This window comes from Sceloporus undulatus, chromosome 4, assembly GCF_019175285.1.
Source record: "Sceloporus undulatus isolate JIND9_A2432 ecotype Alabama chromosome 4, SceUnd_v1.1, whole genome shotgun sequence".
NCBI classification, from domain to species: domain Eukaryota; kingdom Metazoa; phylum Chordata; class Lepidosauria; order Squamata; family Phrynosomatidae; genus Sceloporus; species Sceloporus undulatus.
In genome coordinates this window covers 147,907,463-147,925,903 of record NC_056525.1, presented here as the reverse complement: position 1 = coordinate 147,925,903, position 18,441 = coordinate 147,907,463, and the positions used below count along the sequence as shown (strand labels likewise).

The 18,441-nt window shown below is 41.3% G+C and overlaps 2 protein-coding genes across 3 annotated transcripts in view; both read right to left on the bottom strand.

The window, feature by feature from the left end:
• The window catches only part of LOC121929079 (zinc finger protein 239-like), a gene marked incomplete at its 3' end in the record, with an annotated part of 257,852 nt that overhangs the window by 70,238 nt on the left and 169,173 nt on the right, over positions 1-18,441 (bottom strand). The window lies entirely within an intron of this gene.
• The window catches only part of FBXL7 (F-box and leucine rich repeat protein 7), a 230,700-nt gene continuing 217,941 nt past the window's right edge, over positions 5,683-18,441 (bottom strand). For both annotated transcript variants that reach the window (XM_042463375.1, XM_042463373.1), the window contains exons 3-4: positions 17,203-17,814; positions 5,683-8,060 (exon numbers count right to left, since the gene is read on the bottom strand). In XM_042463375.1, coding sequence (XP_042319309.1) covers positions 7,324-8,060; positions 17,203-17,800 — 1,335 coding nt within the window. In that variant the 5' untranslated portion in view covers positions 17,801-17,814 and the 3' untranslated portion in view covers positions 5,683-7,323. The remainder of the gene's footprint in view (positions 8,061-17,202; positions 17,815-18,441) is intronic.

Below are 18,441 nucleotides of genomic sequence, written 5' to 3'. Positions count from 1 at the left end.
ACTCAACCCAACTGTAGCCATGTGTGTCTGCCTACATCTGTTACGATCACCAGAAGCTTTCCAATTTTGTGGTATGTATGTATACCCCTCTATGACCCTAAATGTATCCTATGCAGCAGCCATGAGCCTTGAAGTATCAGGTCATGTAGCCAAGAGCTTCAAGACGTTTTATTCAGTCAATGACCAGCAAGAGGAGTTGCGATAAGGGGACAATTAACACTTCCAGATCAGGAAGGCTAAGTGATTGATCAACAGGAGGTTTGGCACTCAAGCTGGAGAGTGCCCATTTACAATCACCATTTTCATCTCAAGGACCTCTATGTCGAGTGACCATTCCTCATATAAATTTGGTCTTTTCATGTATGATACTTGGTCTTTGCCAAGCTTTGCTAGCTTGGATTTCAGGCTGACGCTACACCATTCTGAATTCTGCTAATCCCTTCTCGCTGCCGTTTCGCCAAACATTTCAAGCAGCTGAGTCTCATGACCAACCATCACATTGAACCAGCAGGAACAACCACATCTTTGGTAATTATCACCATTAGTGGAGCCTTTGAATCTATTCCAGCGCTCATCTCTTTATTCCTTAGCTCTTGTGTGTGTGTGTGTATGTGCACTGGTGTACATTTTCCCCTTAATAAAATGCAGGTCATAAGGAGAATTCTGGCTCTGCAATCCTTGCCTCTATATCTTGATATACAGGTAGGACGATCCCAGGGCTACTTCTAACTCAGTCCACGTAATATCCCCCGATTCATAGTTATAGTTAGGCAAAGTAAACAGGAGCCTCCTCCAAAACCACTTATTGATGTGTGTACCTCAAAAATGGGAGAACAGAGAAGCCTGCCTCATCAGCTACCCCAAACATGTTAAAAACAAAAACACAGATCTGTACGTTTAGGCACCAAATTGGAAACTGTAAGAAAATGGGCTGGTGAACAAAAAAGTCACCCTTGGAAACAGTTTGGAAGCAGCTATCAAGTGATCATCAGATTATGCAAGCCTTATCTGACCTAATTGTTTCTTTTCTCATATGCATATTGTTAATTCTGAATGTAAAATTTGCTAATGCATGTTGAACTGCTTGTCTTTTTGGTAGTGTGGGAATCTATCTTTATTTTTTTCCATGTTATTTTTGTTTCTGATACCAAATTTCCTGTTAAAAAAGTAACACCCAGAGACACATCTACTTTCTTAATTGAGGTGTATCTGTATCTGAAACACTCTGCACATGCCATTGGTTAAGTTCCCCACACCAACTCCCTTCTTCTGTGTGAGAATAAACAGTCTGTTAAATGGAACAACATTACAACATTAAACAGAAAATGTCATCCTTAGATATATGCATACATTCATTTCTGCATCTTTTATGTAAACATTGATTAATCAAGCCATTATACCAATATATTGCTTTATTTCTTGGTAGTAGTAAATTAAGGCTTTATAGTGAGACACATAGGAAAAGCCAATCTAAACATTAAAGCCCTTTTGGAACCAAGTAGGGTTATCCTTGTCCACCTAGCACAATCCGCCAAGATATCAACTTTCTTTTTCAAAAAAGAAAACACACTTAAATCTTGTTTGAGTCCTTCCTTCTGAGTTCAAAATGCTCAGTTCAAATCATAACCATCTTCACCTCAGGAGAGGATCCAAATCTGAAGTCTAGCACTATCCTTATTGTGAATGAAAGATAGTGAAGAGAATAGCTGGCAAGGTAAGATAAAATTGTAACAAGTAGTCACTCCCTAAATGGAATGAGAAAAGAAGTTTAATGGATGTTAGGTTGTATAATAATGGTCGTTTCCAGGAACAATTTGGTTTCAGGCACCCTGTCATTGCTTGACCCTTCTGCCTATTTGACACATGTGTTCAATTTGTAGTAGAAAAATGAAGGTGTCAAATGAGTTGTCCTACTGAAATAACAGATGTGTGTATGTGCAGATATATTGATTCAGATAGGGAAGGCCAAGGGAAGACCTATGGGCTCCAGATGATGCTGGGCAACAGTTTTCATCATTCTGGCCACTGGCCATGCTAGCTAGGATGACAGAATTTGGCATCTAACATGGTCTGAAAGGCTCCAGGTTGCCTATCCCTGTGGAAGACAAATGGTCTTTCTTTGCATGGAGAACCTCATTCACATGCACAACCATTCCCACTAAAGCACCGAGTTAGCAGGAGAGAGTTAAGCACATTGTTGAACATGGTTGCACTGAGACTTAAAAGTACATCACTCTGATAGCCCGAAACTACAAGTATTACTATAGTCATTCTTCCTTATGTTTTGTTCCTCAGTACAAGGATTTGTGCTCAGCATCTGTGCCACATGAATGCAGTCATCTGGAAACTACAGAACTACTGTGTTTTTTTTTTTTGGGGGGGGGGGGGTTAAATTCAAAACCAGCCAGGGTGTTTGCTTTCCCATATCTCTCCACAAGAGATGTTTTTAGCATCTGAGCTTCACTCATAAACTAGTTGTCAACTGCACTCAAGGGAACCCACCTGAAGATATAATCAATAATGGCTGGTATTCCTATCCAAGGACAGAGAGTCAGACGTAAAGTAGGAGAATGTTTGCCAAAATACACAGTATCCATGAAACAGTTACCTGTAAATAAAGGGAGTAGGGGAGAGCAGAAACTTTGCCTAGCTTTCCAAGGGCAACTATTAACGTTTGCTTTTTGAAGGTATGCACACTAATATGTGCTTCTTAGATAATTTACCTATTGAATCATCTCAGTAATCCAGAATGAAGGCCATTCTTCCTCTTAAAGGAAAGCACCTTCCTCTACAACATGTAGTCTCAACTTTTTTAGCTCCCTCATACTGAACATGTGCTGCAAAGGGCCAGGCCCAATAGTATCTGGTGTGAATGCAACATGCCTCCTAAACATGCCTGGGGCTTATGCCACAGTGAGAGGTTCTGCGGCCATCACAGTGAGGCTTCCCAAGAGATATGTTAATGTAAAAGAGATTTTTTGAAGCCAGTTAGTCTGAGAACAATGTGTGGGAAATCTCTCTGTGTATATAAGTGTGAAGGAGGGCTAGATTGAAGGCTTAATGCTCCTAGACATCCAAAGAGTTATCTTTGAAGGAATGTTGCCATCAGGATGGAGGGGGGGGGAGTCCCAGCCCACATTTTACCACACACACTCCTGTAACAGTTTGGAAATCCCATGCTCACAGAAGAAGTTGGAGTATGGCAACTACAACTGCTTTGACTAATGAGTTAGCATAGGGCCCTTCAGAACTGTAATGGCACAAATATCAGTTTTTCTGTCAGGTCAGTCTACGTTCTTGAAATAAAGTATAGAGCATCCCAAATCTCTGCTCCCCAAGGCTATGACCTTAAAAGTTAATTACTTTACTGTCTGGAAAGCACTGCTTTTCCGCAGACATAGAAACAAGCAAGCAGGAATTGAGGCTTTTCTGAAAGCAGAAGGCCCTGAAAAACAAGCAGGCGATTCCCACAAGAAACTACAGTATGTTGAATTACTAGCATTCCAGGATGGAAGATAAAATTGTTTCATAGAGGTAGAATTCTTATGTGTGGGGCAAGAAACTATTTTAAATGATGTCCTTTATTTTTCACCCCCATAACTATAACCTTGGCTATAACTGTTTTAACTTGATGCAGGTTTTGCCTTTCGCTTCCTTATTGAAACCAGAGCCTAGCAGGAAACTGTGTTTTCTTTTCTAATTATGATCATAATATTTTGAGTGTTCCTCTGTTGAATAAGATAAATCAGTTTCTACTTTGCTTCACACTGGAGAGCCAGCATGGTGTAGTGATCTGAGCTTTGCAATATGACTCTGGATACCAGGGTTCAAATCCCTGCTCTGCCACAGAAACCCACTGGGTGACCTTGGGCAAATCACATTCTCTTAGTCTCAGAGGAGGGCAAAGGCGAACCTCCACTGAACAAATTTTGCCACGAAAAACCCTGTGACCTTGCCATAAGTCAGAAAAGACTTGAAGGCACATAACAACAACAACAATTTTGCTTCATTAAGCTCCAGGCTTTTGTAAAGGATGTGTAACTCAGGAAGCCAATTCTATTTTAGCAAACAATGTCCACAGCAGAACAACTGGATAAACCTTCATGGAGTGCATCAAAGATCTTCACTTGGATTTTACCACCACCACCCCATGGTGTTTTAGGGCTTACATTGTATAGCACATCTTTAACAATTGTCTGCAACATGGGAAAATTTATGTCTGTAGTAATACCACACTAAAAACCTTACCAGATGAAAAATACTTCCTCAGTTTAAAATGTCACAGAGCTATAAACATGTATGAAAATTAAAAATCCTAATATGAATATCATGGCTACATTCTGAGAAGAGATCCTGTCCTGTCTGCCTTTCCCTCTAAAGGGATATTTATGGAGAAACTGGAATTCCACATTGGTAGGACCTCAGCAGTGAAGGTGACAGCAGTGGGATCAGAAAGAGAAATGGGTCTGAAATAAGGCTACAGGGGTCCTTGCTTGGCTGAGGACCTTTTGTCATAGAGTCCCTTGAATATTTCAAAGGGCTTCCTCATTGCACATGAGTATGGAAGGAACGTCCAACCTTAAACCTCCTTAAACCTGCTGTCTATTACATTGTGAACTTTCTAATGCCTCGTGACCTTGTTTTTCTCCCATAGTCTCATTTCATGCTCTCTTTAACCTCTCATTGAATCCTTGAAACATTACATGAGAACTAGAATTCTGGTACTAAACTGAAGGAGTCATGAGGCTGTGCTTATATGAAGAAAGAGATTTCATGCCAGTGTTAAACCTAGCAAGGGGAAACCACTATGTCACTTTGAGCAAGTCACTCCTGAACAATCATTGAGGGTGCACACACACACATACCCTCAACCTTTTTTTCTATGCTTCCCACTGCAAGGAAAATACTACAGTTGGAATTCAGTATTGCTGTTACAGATCTGTAGCCTGAGGTTATGGATCTGCAACTGATTCAAATTTACAAAGCCTATATATTCACTGTTGTGGCACTACTGCCATAGTCGTATAAGTCCTCTTATCCTCCTTTACTGGGCATCAACCCCTGAGAACAACAGAAGTCTGTTCTCCTGTTGTGTGGGATGCGGCAAACTGATGTTTCACCCCCTCTCCTGCTAGTGATATCTGGTGTGAGGAGGAATTGCAACAGGGATCCTGCTTCTGACTGTCACACAGGAGATTTTTGGTGGGAAGGAGGTGGAAATGTCAGTCTGTTGCACACCTATCAGTAGAACAGATCTCCCTTGTACATGGTGGCTAATGGCCAGTAAAGCAGTATTGGAGGACGGCTGGACCAGGAGACATAGCTTAGTAAAGGATACTTAACTGCATTTGTGCTATTGACTTTTTTACGTACTAGCTAGGGCCTCTGGTAGTTGGAGCCCAACAATATATAGAGTTGGCCCTCCACATTTGCAGTTTTGACTTATGCAGATTTAATTATTCACAGTTTTGATTAATATGTTCTCTATAAGAATCTCTTAAGTCCGCCAGCACAATTCTGCTGGAAGTTAACCATAGAGTTGTGCTGGACAATCTAGATATTCTTGGAGAAGACACTTCTCTAGACATGTGTGGGTCCTCCAGCATGATTTGATGATCAGCTTCTGGCAGATGTTGACAACAGAGTTGCACTGGAGGACCTGGAGCTTCATAGAGAGATGTTCTCTCAGGTAAAAAGAATATTTTTTTTTATTTGTGGGTTTTCCACATTCGTTGAGATCCTTCACCCCTAACCCCAGCAAATGTGGAGAGACCACTGTATATACTTAACTAAGTATACTAATGTTTAGTATACTTAACTATTTAACATATAGCTGATCTAAACATTCAGTAATTGTTAATAAGACAAAGAACAAACCTTGGGTACTTCAGGGCATATGTAGCCTCTGGAGTTTTTGTCCAGCTTTGTTCCTAGTGAATAGAAGCAAGACACAAGCAGCACTGTCAGAGTTAGAGAGAGAGGCAAAGCTATAGGCCTGACTGTGCTGTTGTGGCCTTCTAACCAGCATGGCCAAGAGTCAAGACTACAGGGAGCTGTGATCTATCACCATTTGGCAGGCCAGAAGTGCCCTATCCCTGTCCTATGACCTCTCCACTTGGCCACCCATGAACTAAACAGAAAAGAGATAAGGGCAGAAAATCCTGAAGGGATGATGAGAGAGGCCAGGATTGTGGGCTATAGCTATGAATGATCATAATAAATTGACATGTTTTTCTACTGTGAAAGAGCGTTCTGAAATGCAAAGCTTACTGGCGTCTGATTGAAAATCCACATTTTTTCTAGACCAACAGTCAAAGAGGAAAGAAGGTCTAAAACAGAGTGTTCCAAGAGCTATTCATACTGATGTAAAAGGACTACAGTTAGGATATTATATTTAAACAGATGTTCTTTCCAGATGACAGACAACCTGGACACAACAGGAGTTAAAGGAAGGTGGCTTAAAACACTTTCTACTTTTACAGAGAAGTTCTTGATAGGACCCCTGAGAGACAACGAACAGGGGCAGATAACCTGTTTAGCACTGAGGGTCATATGCAAAAATACATGTGTCAGAGATTAATTTGCTACCACTTGAATAATTGTGATGGCTAGTATATCAGAGCATCTTTGATGTATTGCACCTCTGCTAGGATGGCATTCTTCTTTGAACTACAATTTAGGCCCCAAAGTGTAACAGCAAAGCAAAAACAAACAAAAGTGACAGGCTCTCAAATGACACAATGATCTGAGACATGTTGGTTCCAATACAGCTAAAGGTAGCCATGACTATTTCTTTTGAAAACAACGAGACTGGTCATGATTAACATCTCCCATTCATTTCAACAGAGCTTGGAAAATTTTCCTTTTTGGATTACAGCTCTTACAATTTCCTAGCCCTTATTTGGGAGTTGTAGTCTAAAAATGTACCTTTTCCAAGCTTTGGCCTTCAATGTGACCTATGAACAATTCACTCCCCCTAGATCAGGACTAATGATATTTGTCAACAAGGATAAACTAGGGTGTCTGTTACTTGCCTTCCCTTTGCTGAACTCTACATAAAAACCACTGTGTTGTCTTCAGTTATATCACAGGGGTCATAAAGGGTAGAGAATTAAATTTTTAAGATTAGAAGTCCCCTGCACTCGGGAGGTTTGAGCAAGGCCATCAGGAAGTGTTTTAAGGACCCAATGTGGACCCTAAAGCTCCATGTTCCCTTCCCTGGTACAAAGAAAGTACAATTGCTGTATACACACAGCCAGGGCACATATGCCCAACAAACATTTCTGATACTTTGCATTCATCAACAAGAGTGAAGTGTTGGCTTCAGAAAAAGGCAGGGTTGGTGTGCTCTATAATACAGCGCTTGCAATGGCGTTTAACAAACCGCAAAGCTTCCACTGAGATCTCACAATCCTGTACATTCAGCATCTGTAAGTCAAAGCAGTTGGCTGCCACGATCTGCAGGCCTTGTCCAGTGATGCTTTCACAGGACTTCAGGCTCAATCGTTTCAGGTTGAAGCAATTCAGAGCCAGAAACTCCAAGCCAATGTTGGAGACCAGGGGGCATTTTCCAATGTCAAGTGACTTGAGTTTTGTGCAATTTTTGGCAAGGTACTCCACTCCATGGTCCGTGATGCCCTCACAGCCCCGCGCATTGAGGTAGCGCAACTTGCTGCAGTACTTGGTGATGTATCGGATGCCTACATCCGTGATGCGGGCACAGTGGGCAATGCTGAGGTACCGTAGGCGGGACTCCAGCTTTGCAATCTCACGCATGCCAAAATCGCTGACAAAGCGACAGTCGCTCACGCTCAGCTCCCTGATGGATGTGCAGTAAATCATCAGGTAACGGAGGCCTTCATCAGTGATACGGATGCAGCGCCGTAGGTAGAGGTGCGTCAATTGCGTGCAGTGGGCAGCAATGGTGTGTAGTCCTTCATCCTCAAGGACAAAGCAGTCACTCATGTCCAGGTAGCGGATAGAAATTTGTTTTCCATGCAATGGGGACAACTTGATGGAGGCTTCACGGGTTAAGCTGATGCATGTCACTTTGGAACAACCTAAATTGGAATGAGGGTAGGGAGGTAAGGGAAATCAAGACAGTTAATGAGCATTTGCAATCCTGCATCTATTTCCCCTTTAGGAAAATGACTTTAGAGATGTGGAACCTTTCATGCTAGGATTTTTAGGAAGGAGCAGGAAGGGCCCACAAACTACTTTGGCAGCCCAGGTCAGCAGAAGTGTGCTATCAATTCAGTGGTACAAACCAAGGATGGCAATCTGTGGAGTGTAGTCCAGATCCACAGCTTACCATTTTTTAAAGTGGCTCTGTAGTAGCCCTATCAAATTTAATAGTATGGAGAAAATATTGGTCAGCAGTTTCCTCAGTTCGCATAGAAATACAATCAAGTCTGCAAGTTATATAAGCCAGATATATCCCACGCTTCCATGGTATCGTTCTCTTTTTTTCTTTGAATGTAACTGACATACAAGTAATATGTAACCTTGATGGAAGCTTAACTAACTGGAAGTATTTTTTGAGTCCTGATGTTCATCCCAAATCAAATAGAACAATTGAATCAATGAGATTGACTTACCTGTTGAGTCACCATTCAACAACTGATTCAGTGGGTGTACTCTAGTTGAACCTGGCTACATATACTCCATATCTGTTAAATCCTTTCTGCTAGGTGTCACTACCTTTATTTTTGAGTCTGACCATATTGACCATACTGAGGGATCAATATAGATGCAAGATATACAGAGAAAAGACTGGCTTCCATAAAAACAAAAGCTGGCCATTCTAGTTTTACATACGGTAAATGCCACAGTCTCATTCCATAAGTATCAGAAAAGGAACAGTGTGCCTAAAAAAAGCTGAGATGCCTAGGAGCAATGTGACTGATTTGCATAGCACTATGGCAACATTTTTTCTTACCAAAGGAAAAAGAAAACCTCTTATGTAGGAAGTAATCTCTTGGAGTCCACATGTAAGCCAGGATTGCTGACAGGACCATGCTTCTCTTCCTCCCTCTTCTCTCTTCCTTTAAAGATAATCTCTTCCTCAACTGCATCACTTCTCTTTCTTTCTCTGTTTCACAGCAGCATCAGTCTATTCACACTCTCTGGGTCCTGCACCCTCTACAGTTATAGCATTATGGTTCCCCTTTGCCTGTCATGGTTCCATCCTATGGAATCCTGGGAGGGGCATTTTGAAGCTCCTCCAAACCACAAGGTCCAGGACTCCATGGGATGCAGCCAGGGCAATTAAAGCCGAATATAGTGCTATAATTGCATAGTGTGAAAGGCCCCTCTGTCTGTTCAAGAACATGCATATCCACCCGTTCCTTATCTTTATGTCTCCTCCACTACTTCACAGTTTTGCCAGTTTTGTCAGAACTTGCCAGTTCATTGGACATCTCAGTCCACAAGAATCTAGCCAGTGCCACTGCTGTGAGAAAAAGAAAAGGAAGACTAGGAGGTGTGGATGCGATCTTAGGAGCCCAGCCACAGAACACCTTACTGAAAATGTCTTTTTGAGCAACATATAGTTGCTGCATCTCTAGATCCTTGAGCTCATGGCTACACCTGACTGCTAGGGTACACCTACACTGCAAAAATAAGGCAGTGTGACACTATTTTAACTGCCACTATTTTAACCTCCATGGCTCCATCCTACACAATCTTGAGATTTGTAGTTTTAGGAGGCACCAGCACTCTGGCAGAGAAAGTTAAAGACAATGGAGATTATCACATGGGGGATAATAATTGTTCCGTCCCTGTCCCGTCCTTCCTGTGCGATAATGGGAAGGACTTTCAGATGATGTCACGCTTATCCAGACATGATCTCATGCAAGAGTAAGTGACAGCGATCGCACAAAAGTGTTTCACATGATGTATCACTTTGCATTAATGGGAATTCACGTTAATGGAATCCCGCTTCAATGACATGATAATTACAGGAGCAGCGCTATGTTATGAAAGGCTTTTGTGTGTGATTGCTGTCATGGATGGGATAAGGACAGGGGAACAATCCCATCCCTATCCCATTTGTGTATGATATTCTACCTTGTAAAATTAGAAATCCCGGATTCCACAGGATGGAGCTACAGTACTTAAAAGTAGTGTCAAACTGCATCATTTCTATAGTGTAGATGCAATCCTAGTTTTATGTTCTTGTTGTGGGATTTAATATAGGAAGGAAGGGAAGCTGCATAATTAGGTTCAAGGGTGACCCATCTCTGTCCCAAAGGCTTTGTCCCTAGCTGACTGGCCTGCAATTTACCATTTGGCCCTCTGAGAAAATGGCAGGAGGCTACAAAAAAGATTTTAATCCTGGTCTAATCTGCACTACAGAAATAAAGCAGTTTGACACTGCTTTAACTGCCATGGCTCAATGTATGGAATTCTGGGATTTGTAATTTTGTGAGGCATTTAGCCTTCTCTGTCAGAGAGCTCTGGTGAACAAACTAGAAATCTAAGAATCCCATAGCATTGAGTCATGGCAATGAAAGCAGTGTCAAACTAAATTATTTCTGCAGTGCAGATTAGATTCATGTTGGGTAGGCTGAAATACCTTTATGCCATATGGATGACTTTGAATAACCCTGATATATTTTTCAGAGACTGGGAGGGACATTTCAGCTGAATGCCATCTATTGGGGGAAAGAGAAAGGTTCACACCCACCAACTATTTCAAGAAAGGTTTCCTGTCTGTGTCTTAAAATAAAGCCACCTTTCATTGTGGCTGCAACTGATTTCTCTGTCCAAAGTAATAAAGATGTTAAAACATGCAGATTCATAGCAGAGTTTTTCCACATAGGAAATGTAAGGGATTTGAAAGGGAAGGAGAATGTTTCAAGTCAGTTGAAAGAACCTTGGCCAGTTTGTAAGATAATGGTTTGCAGTCAAATTCACAGGTATAGCAAATCTATCCAAGACTGAAGGAACTTGTTTTTTTTTTAAGGGGGGGGGATTGTGGAAAAATCTGAATGCTAACTGCTGTATGGTTTTGACAGGAAGGTGTTATTGAAGGATACATTATTGAAGAAAACCAGGAGTAGTCCTGCAAATCAAAACAGTGACTCAATTTAAGCCTGGGGAAATTTTCTGTCAAGCTGTCATAAAATAATTATTTAAAAAAACTAAACACTAGTATACCAGGAACATTAAAGCTTCTTAGGTGCAATGGCAAGGCCTGGTCTGACCATAGGGGTAGATTTATATATATGACCATTTACCCTCCAAAGCCCTGATTTGTCAGAGGCAGTCCTAATTAATCTTCTTTTTCAGCTGCTTTGAAAAGTAGAAACTAGAATGTATAAAGAGAGAAAGGATAACTGGAAGTATAGAAAGGAAGTAAATGGATGGTTTGATTGATGTTGAATGATGTATGGAAAGATGCATGCAAGAAGAATGTTTAGTAAAATTTAACAGTACAGTGTGCCTGTGTCATACGTGGGCGCACCATATGTGGCTTTCAGCTTATGCTGAAAGCCGTGCGCTGGAAAAGGCAATAGTGTGTGTGCCTGCGGCATGCATGAGCCCCATTGTTTTCAATGGGGCTTGAGCATTCATGGAATTTCCCTTATGCGGTGGTGGTGGGGAGACGAGACAGACCCTCCGCATAAGGGAAGGCCGCACTGTACTGCAAATTTTAGAATTCTACTGGAAAAAGAAATTAAAGAGAAAAGAGAAGTAAGTCGTTAGAAAGTAACGGTATGAGTAAGGAAGAGAAGATAGGAAGAAAGGAAGGGGAGAAGGTGAGATGAGAGAAAGGAGTGGAAGAGAGAAAGAATCAGAAGATAGTATAAAAGGGGAATATTGAAAGAGGGAGAAGTATGAAAGAAAGAGAAGAGGAACAAGAAGTGGGGCTATATCAGTACAGTATATTAATGTGTGAATGCTTAAAGGTAGATTGTTAAATGTATAATAGATAGGTCAAAATGTGAGCCTTGGTTATATTTGTCTGTGTGAGAGAGATATACTTACATAAATGTTTAATAAACATATTTTCAACAACACTTTCCCTCTCTGACCTCAGCTTAATTCAGTAGTTGTAAACTGAGGACTTCCTCACAAGGGCAAAAAAGACGTGAAATCACATGTTTCATCACACGAAGATTATCACACAATGTTGCGTAATATTGTGATTATCCCGCAATTAACCTGTGAATAAAGAGAAACTCTAGCAGATATTCCCATGAATAAAAAGTGCCACTAGAATTCCTCTTTATTCATGGGATAATCACAGGATAATTGCAATATCGCATGACGTCATGTGATAATCTCCGCGTTATTGCATGATATTGATGGGAGCATCCCACTGTGCTCCCATCTTCTTTGCCTGTGTGATGAAGTCCCTAGTCAATTAACTGGGGGGGGGGATAGAAGATGAGGGGTTGGATCTTGCCCTTCCCAGTAGCCTCAGGCAAAAGCAAATTACTTTATCCTCTCCTAACTTGCATCCTTCCTCATTAATAACTTTTGCCCTCTTAGCCACACTCTGATTTTGCTTGGCCACATGTGTCCCAGTTTGTATCTGTGAACTGTTGGGAGTGTCTTTAATCAGCAAAATGCATATTCAGCAATGTGTTCACGCAGAGAAGGTGGAGGTCTCCACATTATGGAGTAAGAAACACACTACACACTCTCATTCAGTAGCCTCCATGTAAACATGTACTCCAAGACTTGCACATTCATCCACTCCCTCTTATCTATTCCTTTTTCCTATTGTGTACTGGCTCAATGAAAAACAATATACACAGCGTATGGATCTGCTCATGCAAGAGAGTTCTCACTCAAAGAGAAATTCAGCATATCTTGAATTTCTGTGGACAAGAACATGCACCAGATCTCACTTACTCATAGGAACATCTCTGGGAGTACTCTATCACATTCCTGTCCTGCTTATTGGGAAACCAACATAAGCCCACTTCAGACTGTTACTCCCCATGTACGAAGAGCAATGAGGGGAGTTGGAAACAGCAAACTTTCCTTGCATATTTATTTTTATTAGATTCACAGAAAAAAACACCCAAGGAGAGAAGCTTCAACCCTCCTCGTATGGAAATAGACACTCTAAAGGTGTTTGTGTGGGGCATCTTTTGTATGTGCAGCTTCTCCACATAACTGGAACACTGAAAATGTTGGAGAGAGCAACTTTACACGCCTGAAACTCTATGACAGTTTAGAGTGCATGTTTATCATAGCTTCCTGTTTGCTTGCTTACACATCCCTCTCTCTCTTCCTAAGGTATGTGCACATCTCTTTTGTCTTTTGAGGAATGCCCTCACACCATGCTTGCTTGTTTTCTATTAAGGATGCTAACAGTGCTCAGAGCTACATTGATCTAGCATACAGATTTCCTTTTCCTTTCTACCTACCTCAACAAGCTGAACCTGTGTATACAAATTATGCACAAGATTGTGAGTAAACTTCTTTTCATGCATTTTAAAGTAGACTGAGTTTGTTTCCTTTTACTTGTCTAGATGCAGGTTTGGGGACAGTGGCTGTCCCCTGTTCTAAACTTCGGCATGAATAGAATTTATATTATGCTAAAGAGGTTCACCAAATTTCAGTTTTTAAAAGCTAAATTCCATAGAAAAATCAGGGCTCTCCATCATGTGGAGTGCCTCTAGATGTACTGCTAACTTCTCTTCATATTGTCATTTCTCATAAATGGAGAACGGTGATGGAAGGGGCAGGACTAGTGTGATTCCTTCCTCCCATGCTTATTTTAACCTTTTCTGTGAACGCCGACATAGGGCTGCTGTCAAGTCATTTCCCTCCTTTTCTTTTTCAGTGCCATTGGGGTCATTGATGCAGCAATTTTCTCCCTCTGCTGCTTTGTTGTTTTTTCCCCTCACCATTGTAATGAGATCTCTTGAAATCTGATTTCCTAGAAAGATGTTAGCCTTCAAAAGCCAGAATTCAAAGTCATAGTCATGTTAATCTGGAATACCAATATGAAAAGGGATCTTTGTAGCACATTTGAGACTAACTACGAGAAAGAAGTTGGTAGCGTAAGTGTTTTTACATCTAAGTCTACTTCATCAGATGTGCCGGGTGAAGTGCCCAGGAACAGACCTCTATATCTTATGTATGCGGATAGCAATAGAAATGCACATGCAAGGCAATTGTTTCTTGACACACACTACACATATAACACTAGTTAACACCCTAGCCCCATGAGGACTCTCTTGCCCATTTTATCACATCTCCTTTCTGCTTCCCACAGTTTCATGCTACATTCCAATAACTCCCTCCACCATTTGTGTGAAACATATTCAGGGGTAGCCACATGGGCCAAACAGCAAAATAAAACAAAATCCAAAATCCACAAAAGAGCTATACCTTTCTTGGTCAACCCAAATTCACAAAGCACATCATGGGAGCCAATTATAATCCAAAATAACTCTTTGTAGATTTTGGATTGTGTTTAATTTGCTGTATGGCCAACATGGCTACCTCAAATATGTTTCCTGGCTTTGGAGATACCAGATTTAGCCGCAACAGGGAAATCCTAAATTAGAGGGAAGTAAGAACTGGGACTTACCTCTTCGAGGGTGTTATTACCAACAAAGGTACAACTTTCTGTTTTAGACTATAACTGGCTGAATATTAGCTATACAACACCTAAATGTTTTTCCAAATGTGATAATCCAGAGACTTTTTGAGAAATTTAGTGTACTCTGCTGAAGAAAGTGGCCTGTGGCTTCACAAAAGACAGAGACACCCTGGATTGCAAGAGGAGTTACTTTACTGCTACTAATAGAACTAAATTTTACTGTACTTTGTTTTCATATGGCCAAGACAGGTCTCTGCCTACATTCAGTGTTCCCAGTTATGTGGTGAAGTTGCACACACAGAGGATGAAGTTAGTGTGCTTCCCCCGTTGGGTGTGTATTTTTACGTTTTTGTGAATCTAGTCAAAATAAATATGTGAGGAAAGCTTGCTCTAGACCTGTTCCTCAGTCCTCTCCCCAAACCAAATGAAGTACAAACAGGAATATCTATACAAGATGTAGGCCTGTGACTCCAACATTGTTCTTTTTTCCCCCTTCCTCCAGTATAGTTTTTAAACATCTTTTGCCTGATGAAGAAGTCATAAGAGCTTTGAAAACTTACATTATGTGTTTCGTGAATTCTGGCTGGCCAATAATGATATCACTCCTTTGTTGATTTTGGATCCCTCTACTTTCAAAATACAGGTATACAGTATTTACAAATTCAAATACTGTATTGTCCCCAGCAGAGGGCACTATTACTCACTCTGTGTAACATTAAATTCTGAATATGAATTCCAGAGGGATGGCTGTCTTTTGGTCAACAAATACAACAAAGAGTGGCAACTCCAAACTTAAGAATTTTATTGTGCCTGGATGATACAAACTTAACTGTTCTAGTTGTTTCCTCACTGATCTTGTTATTACCTAAACAATCTTGGTGATAAATTGAGAGGACTCCAGAAGTGTCTGCCCCTAGATTAATCCCACTTCTTCTGTGTTGCTGTGAACCAGGAACCTCAGAAGAAAGAAGTATTTTGTAAATGGGGAGGGCTTCAACACTGGCAGACAGACTGTTACTAATCTTGCCTCTTTGCATTACTTGCAGGGGAAGGGCAAATTACTTTCCCCATCTATGAAGACCTTTTCAAGCACTATAAGTACTTAGAAGTGCCCTCCTTGTTTTCAGTATAGTTTACTCCCAAGTAACTGTGCATAGGACAGACTGTAGATTGCCTTTATTATTTTTCCAGGGAGAGCTTTCCAACTTCTAAAAAGTGCTGGCGGAGTGCAGCTGGGACCCGACTGGGACCCGGGCTGATGGTGGCCAGTGATTCGGTGGTGATTTAGTGTGTGATAAACCCTGCCTCCATCCCACATCCCGGCTGCAGCCCAGGAGGCTGGAGCCGATTTAAAACATCAAGGGATAAGATTCTAGTTAACTTGGTGATTCCTGACTAAGGTCCTATACAGACTGGCCGAAAAGGCTGGCCTGTGGGTGGAGTCATGGTGCAGCATTATGGTGTGCCTCCAGCGCTGCATCCAGATAATGCAGCAATGAAGAGGTGCCATACAGTCATTTTGCTGTGGCTATGGTGCCCTTTGGAGGATGTAAAAAGGAGCCGCTTTTTGCAGCTGCTTTTTGCATCCTCCACAGGGCGGATCATAGCCACAGCATGAGGTTGCTGCAGCCAAAATCTGCATTTCACTGTGATCTGTCAGCATTTTAAAATCCTTGCTGATCAGTGGTCCCACCATTTTCTTCAACATTCTCTTGCTTTGAACATATTTGAACTCCCCTTTTTATTCCTCTAGCCTTCATGCATCTGATGAAATAAGCTGTACTCACAAAAAATTACAGTTATAAAATGGTCAGTCTTTAAGATGCCACAAGACTCTTTGTTGATTTTGAATTATTGGCCTCAGCTCTCTAGGCTATGGTTTTACTTATAAAGTCAAACGAAGGAATAAATACAAGCCACACCAAAACCTATTTGAAGAGACCAACATTAGCTTATTTTGTTTAAAAGAACACAGAAACTATATACATGTTCATATATATACATGCATACATACAGATATAGAGAAGTGTGTCTGCATGTGTGCATGTTCTTTAAACAAAAGAGGCTAATGCTGACCTCTTTAAATAACATTTTCAATGCTATTTCAAAAGAGGCTAACGCTGATTAAAAATATTTCAAAGGAGGTGAATAACAACCTCTTTAAATCCCAACAATACCTGCTTTCTACTTTGCAAGTAGTACATGTTTTCCTATGTGGGAATTACTATCAGAATCTGGCTTTAAAATATGGAGTGCATTTTCCCTTGCTACAATTAACATGGCTAAATCCTATGTTAGTCCCACTTTGAAGAGACCCATTGCAATTAAAGGGACTTAAAGGAGATTATCATACCATCAATTCACTTATGGGATAGACATGGGATTTAACAGTCAAAGATGAAATTTATTGCACTACCACTTAGATGGGCAGTATGCAATCCATATGCAATCCATGCTTCTCTGGGCTTCTTGCACAATTTTTCAAGACTGGAAAAATTTCCATAGTTAACTATGTGATAATTTCCATAGTTAGCTGTGTCTAACAAGTCCAGTTACCTATCAGTGGTTCTCCTCTAAGTAGGATAACATTGGCTTTAGTCCCACATTTTAAATGCCAAGATCTTTCCCATTACCTGATACATCTAAGTGCTCCAGGTTCGGGCAGAGTGAGACCACATCAAAGACTGCCTCGTTGGAAATGTTGTAGCAACCTGACACCTCCAACTGCCTCAGTTCTGGACAGCACTGAGCAATAGTGTAGAGCCCTCTGTCTGTGAGCCGCCTGCAGCCACTAACAATTACCGTCTCCAACATGAGACAGACGTTTGGTGTGTCCTGGCAAAGCCGCCGAGTCAGCACCTTCAGTGCTCTGTCCACATTGATTGTCTCACCCATCAAGCGAATAGTCCTCCACAGGTGGGGGTCCCAAGCAAGGTTATACCAGCGGCGGCACACTCGGGCACAGCGGCACAGCTGGTTAGTGGGCAAAAAGGAGAAGATCTGGATCACTGAATGGTCTGGAAGCCGATCAATATTGGCCTGTTCCTTCTGAACCCGGGAGGCAGAGCGAATGAGAGGATGGGTGAGTCGGGTTGGAGGAGGTGAGTGCACCATTGCAATGGTTTCTCCAGTGACTGAAGAGGAAGAGGTGGAAGATCCCTTTCCATTCTGCAAGATGTGTGAATTTGGGGGACATATTAGTGCTGGACTGGGTGTGCTGACGGTACGCATGCTCAGGTCGGAATCTGAAAAACACCAAAGCACAGACTGATGAGAGTATGATAGGTTGCAACCTACTTTCTGCAAACCACATTCTGCAACATTATGATGGAAACATATTCTGCAATTACATCTATTTTGCCAGTTAGATTAAATTAGATGCACAAAAATATTCTACTCACATTCATGGTGGTAATGAATTAGGACCAGACACTAGTTCTCTGGGTCACTGTAATAATTGATACACTATATTTTAAAAACCTATGTATGTTTCTGTTGTATGCAAAAATATGTACCCACTTTTCATCATGCTGCCCATTAGAATTACTCTAGACCAAGGAAGGGCAATATGGGACTTGTGGGCCACATGTGATTCCTTAAGTCCTTGGGTAGCATCCCAGAAGCCTCCTAATATAATGGAATAATTACACATTTGCGGTGTGAGTCTCCTCTGTGTTCCCCCCTACCTTGTTTTAATAGGAAATAAAGGGGCTGAAATTCTGCACTGGGAGGTGTATATTTATCCCATAGTTATGTCTCCCAATGATAGTCACCCAAAACTGCAAGCAGCACAGTCCCCACTCCCACAACATGGCCATTTCTGTGTTGTTGGAGAGTGGGGATGTGTCCAGTTATTCTCCTGCAGCTGGGCA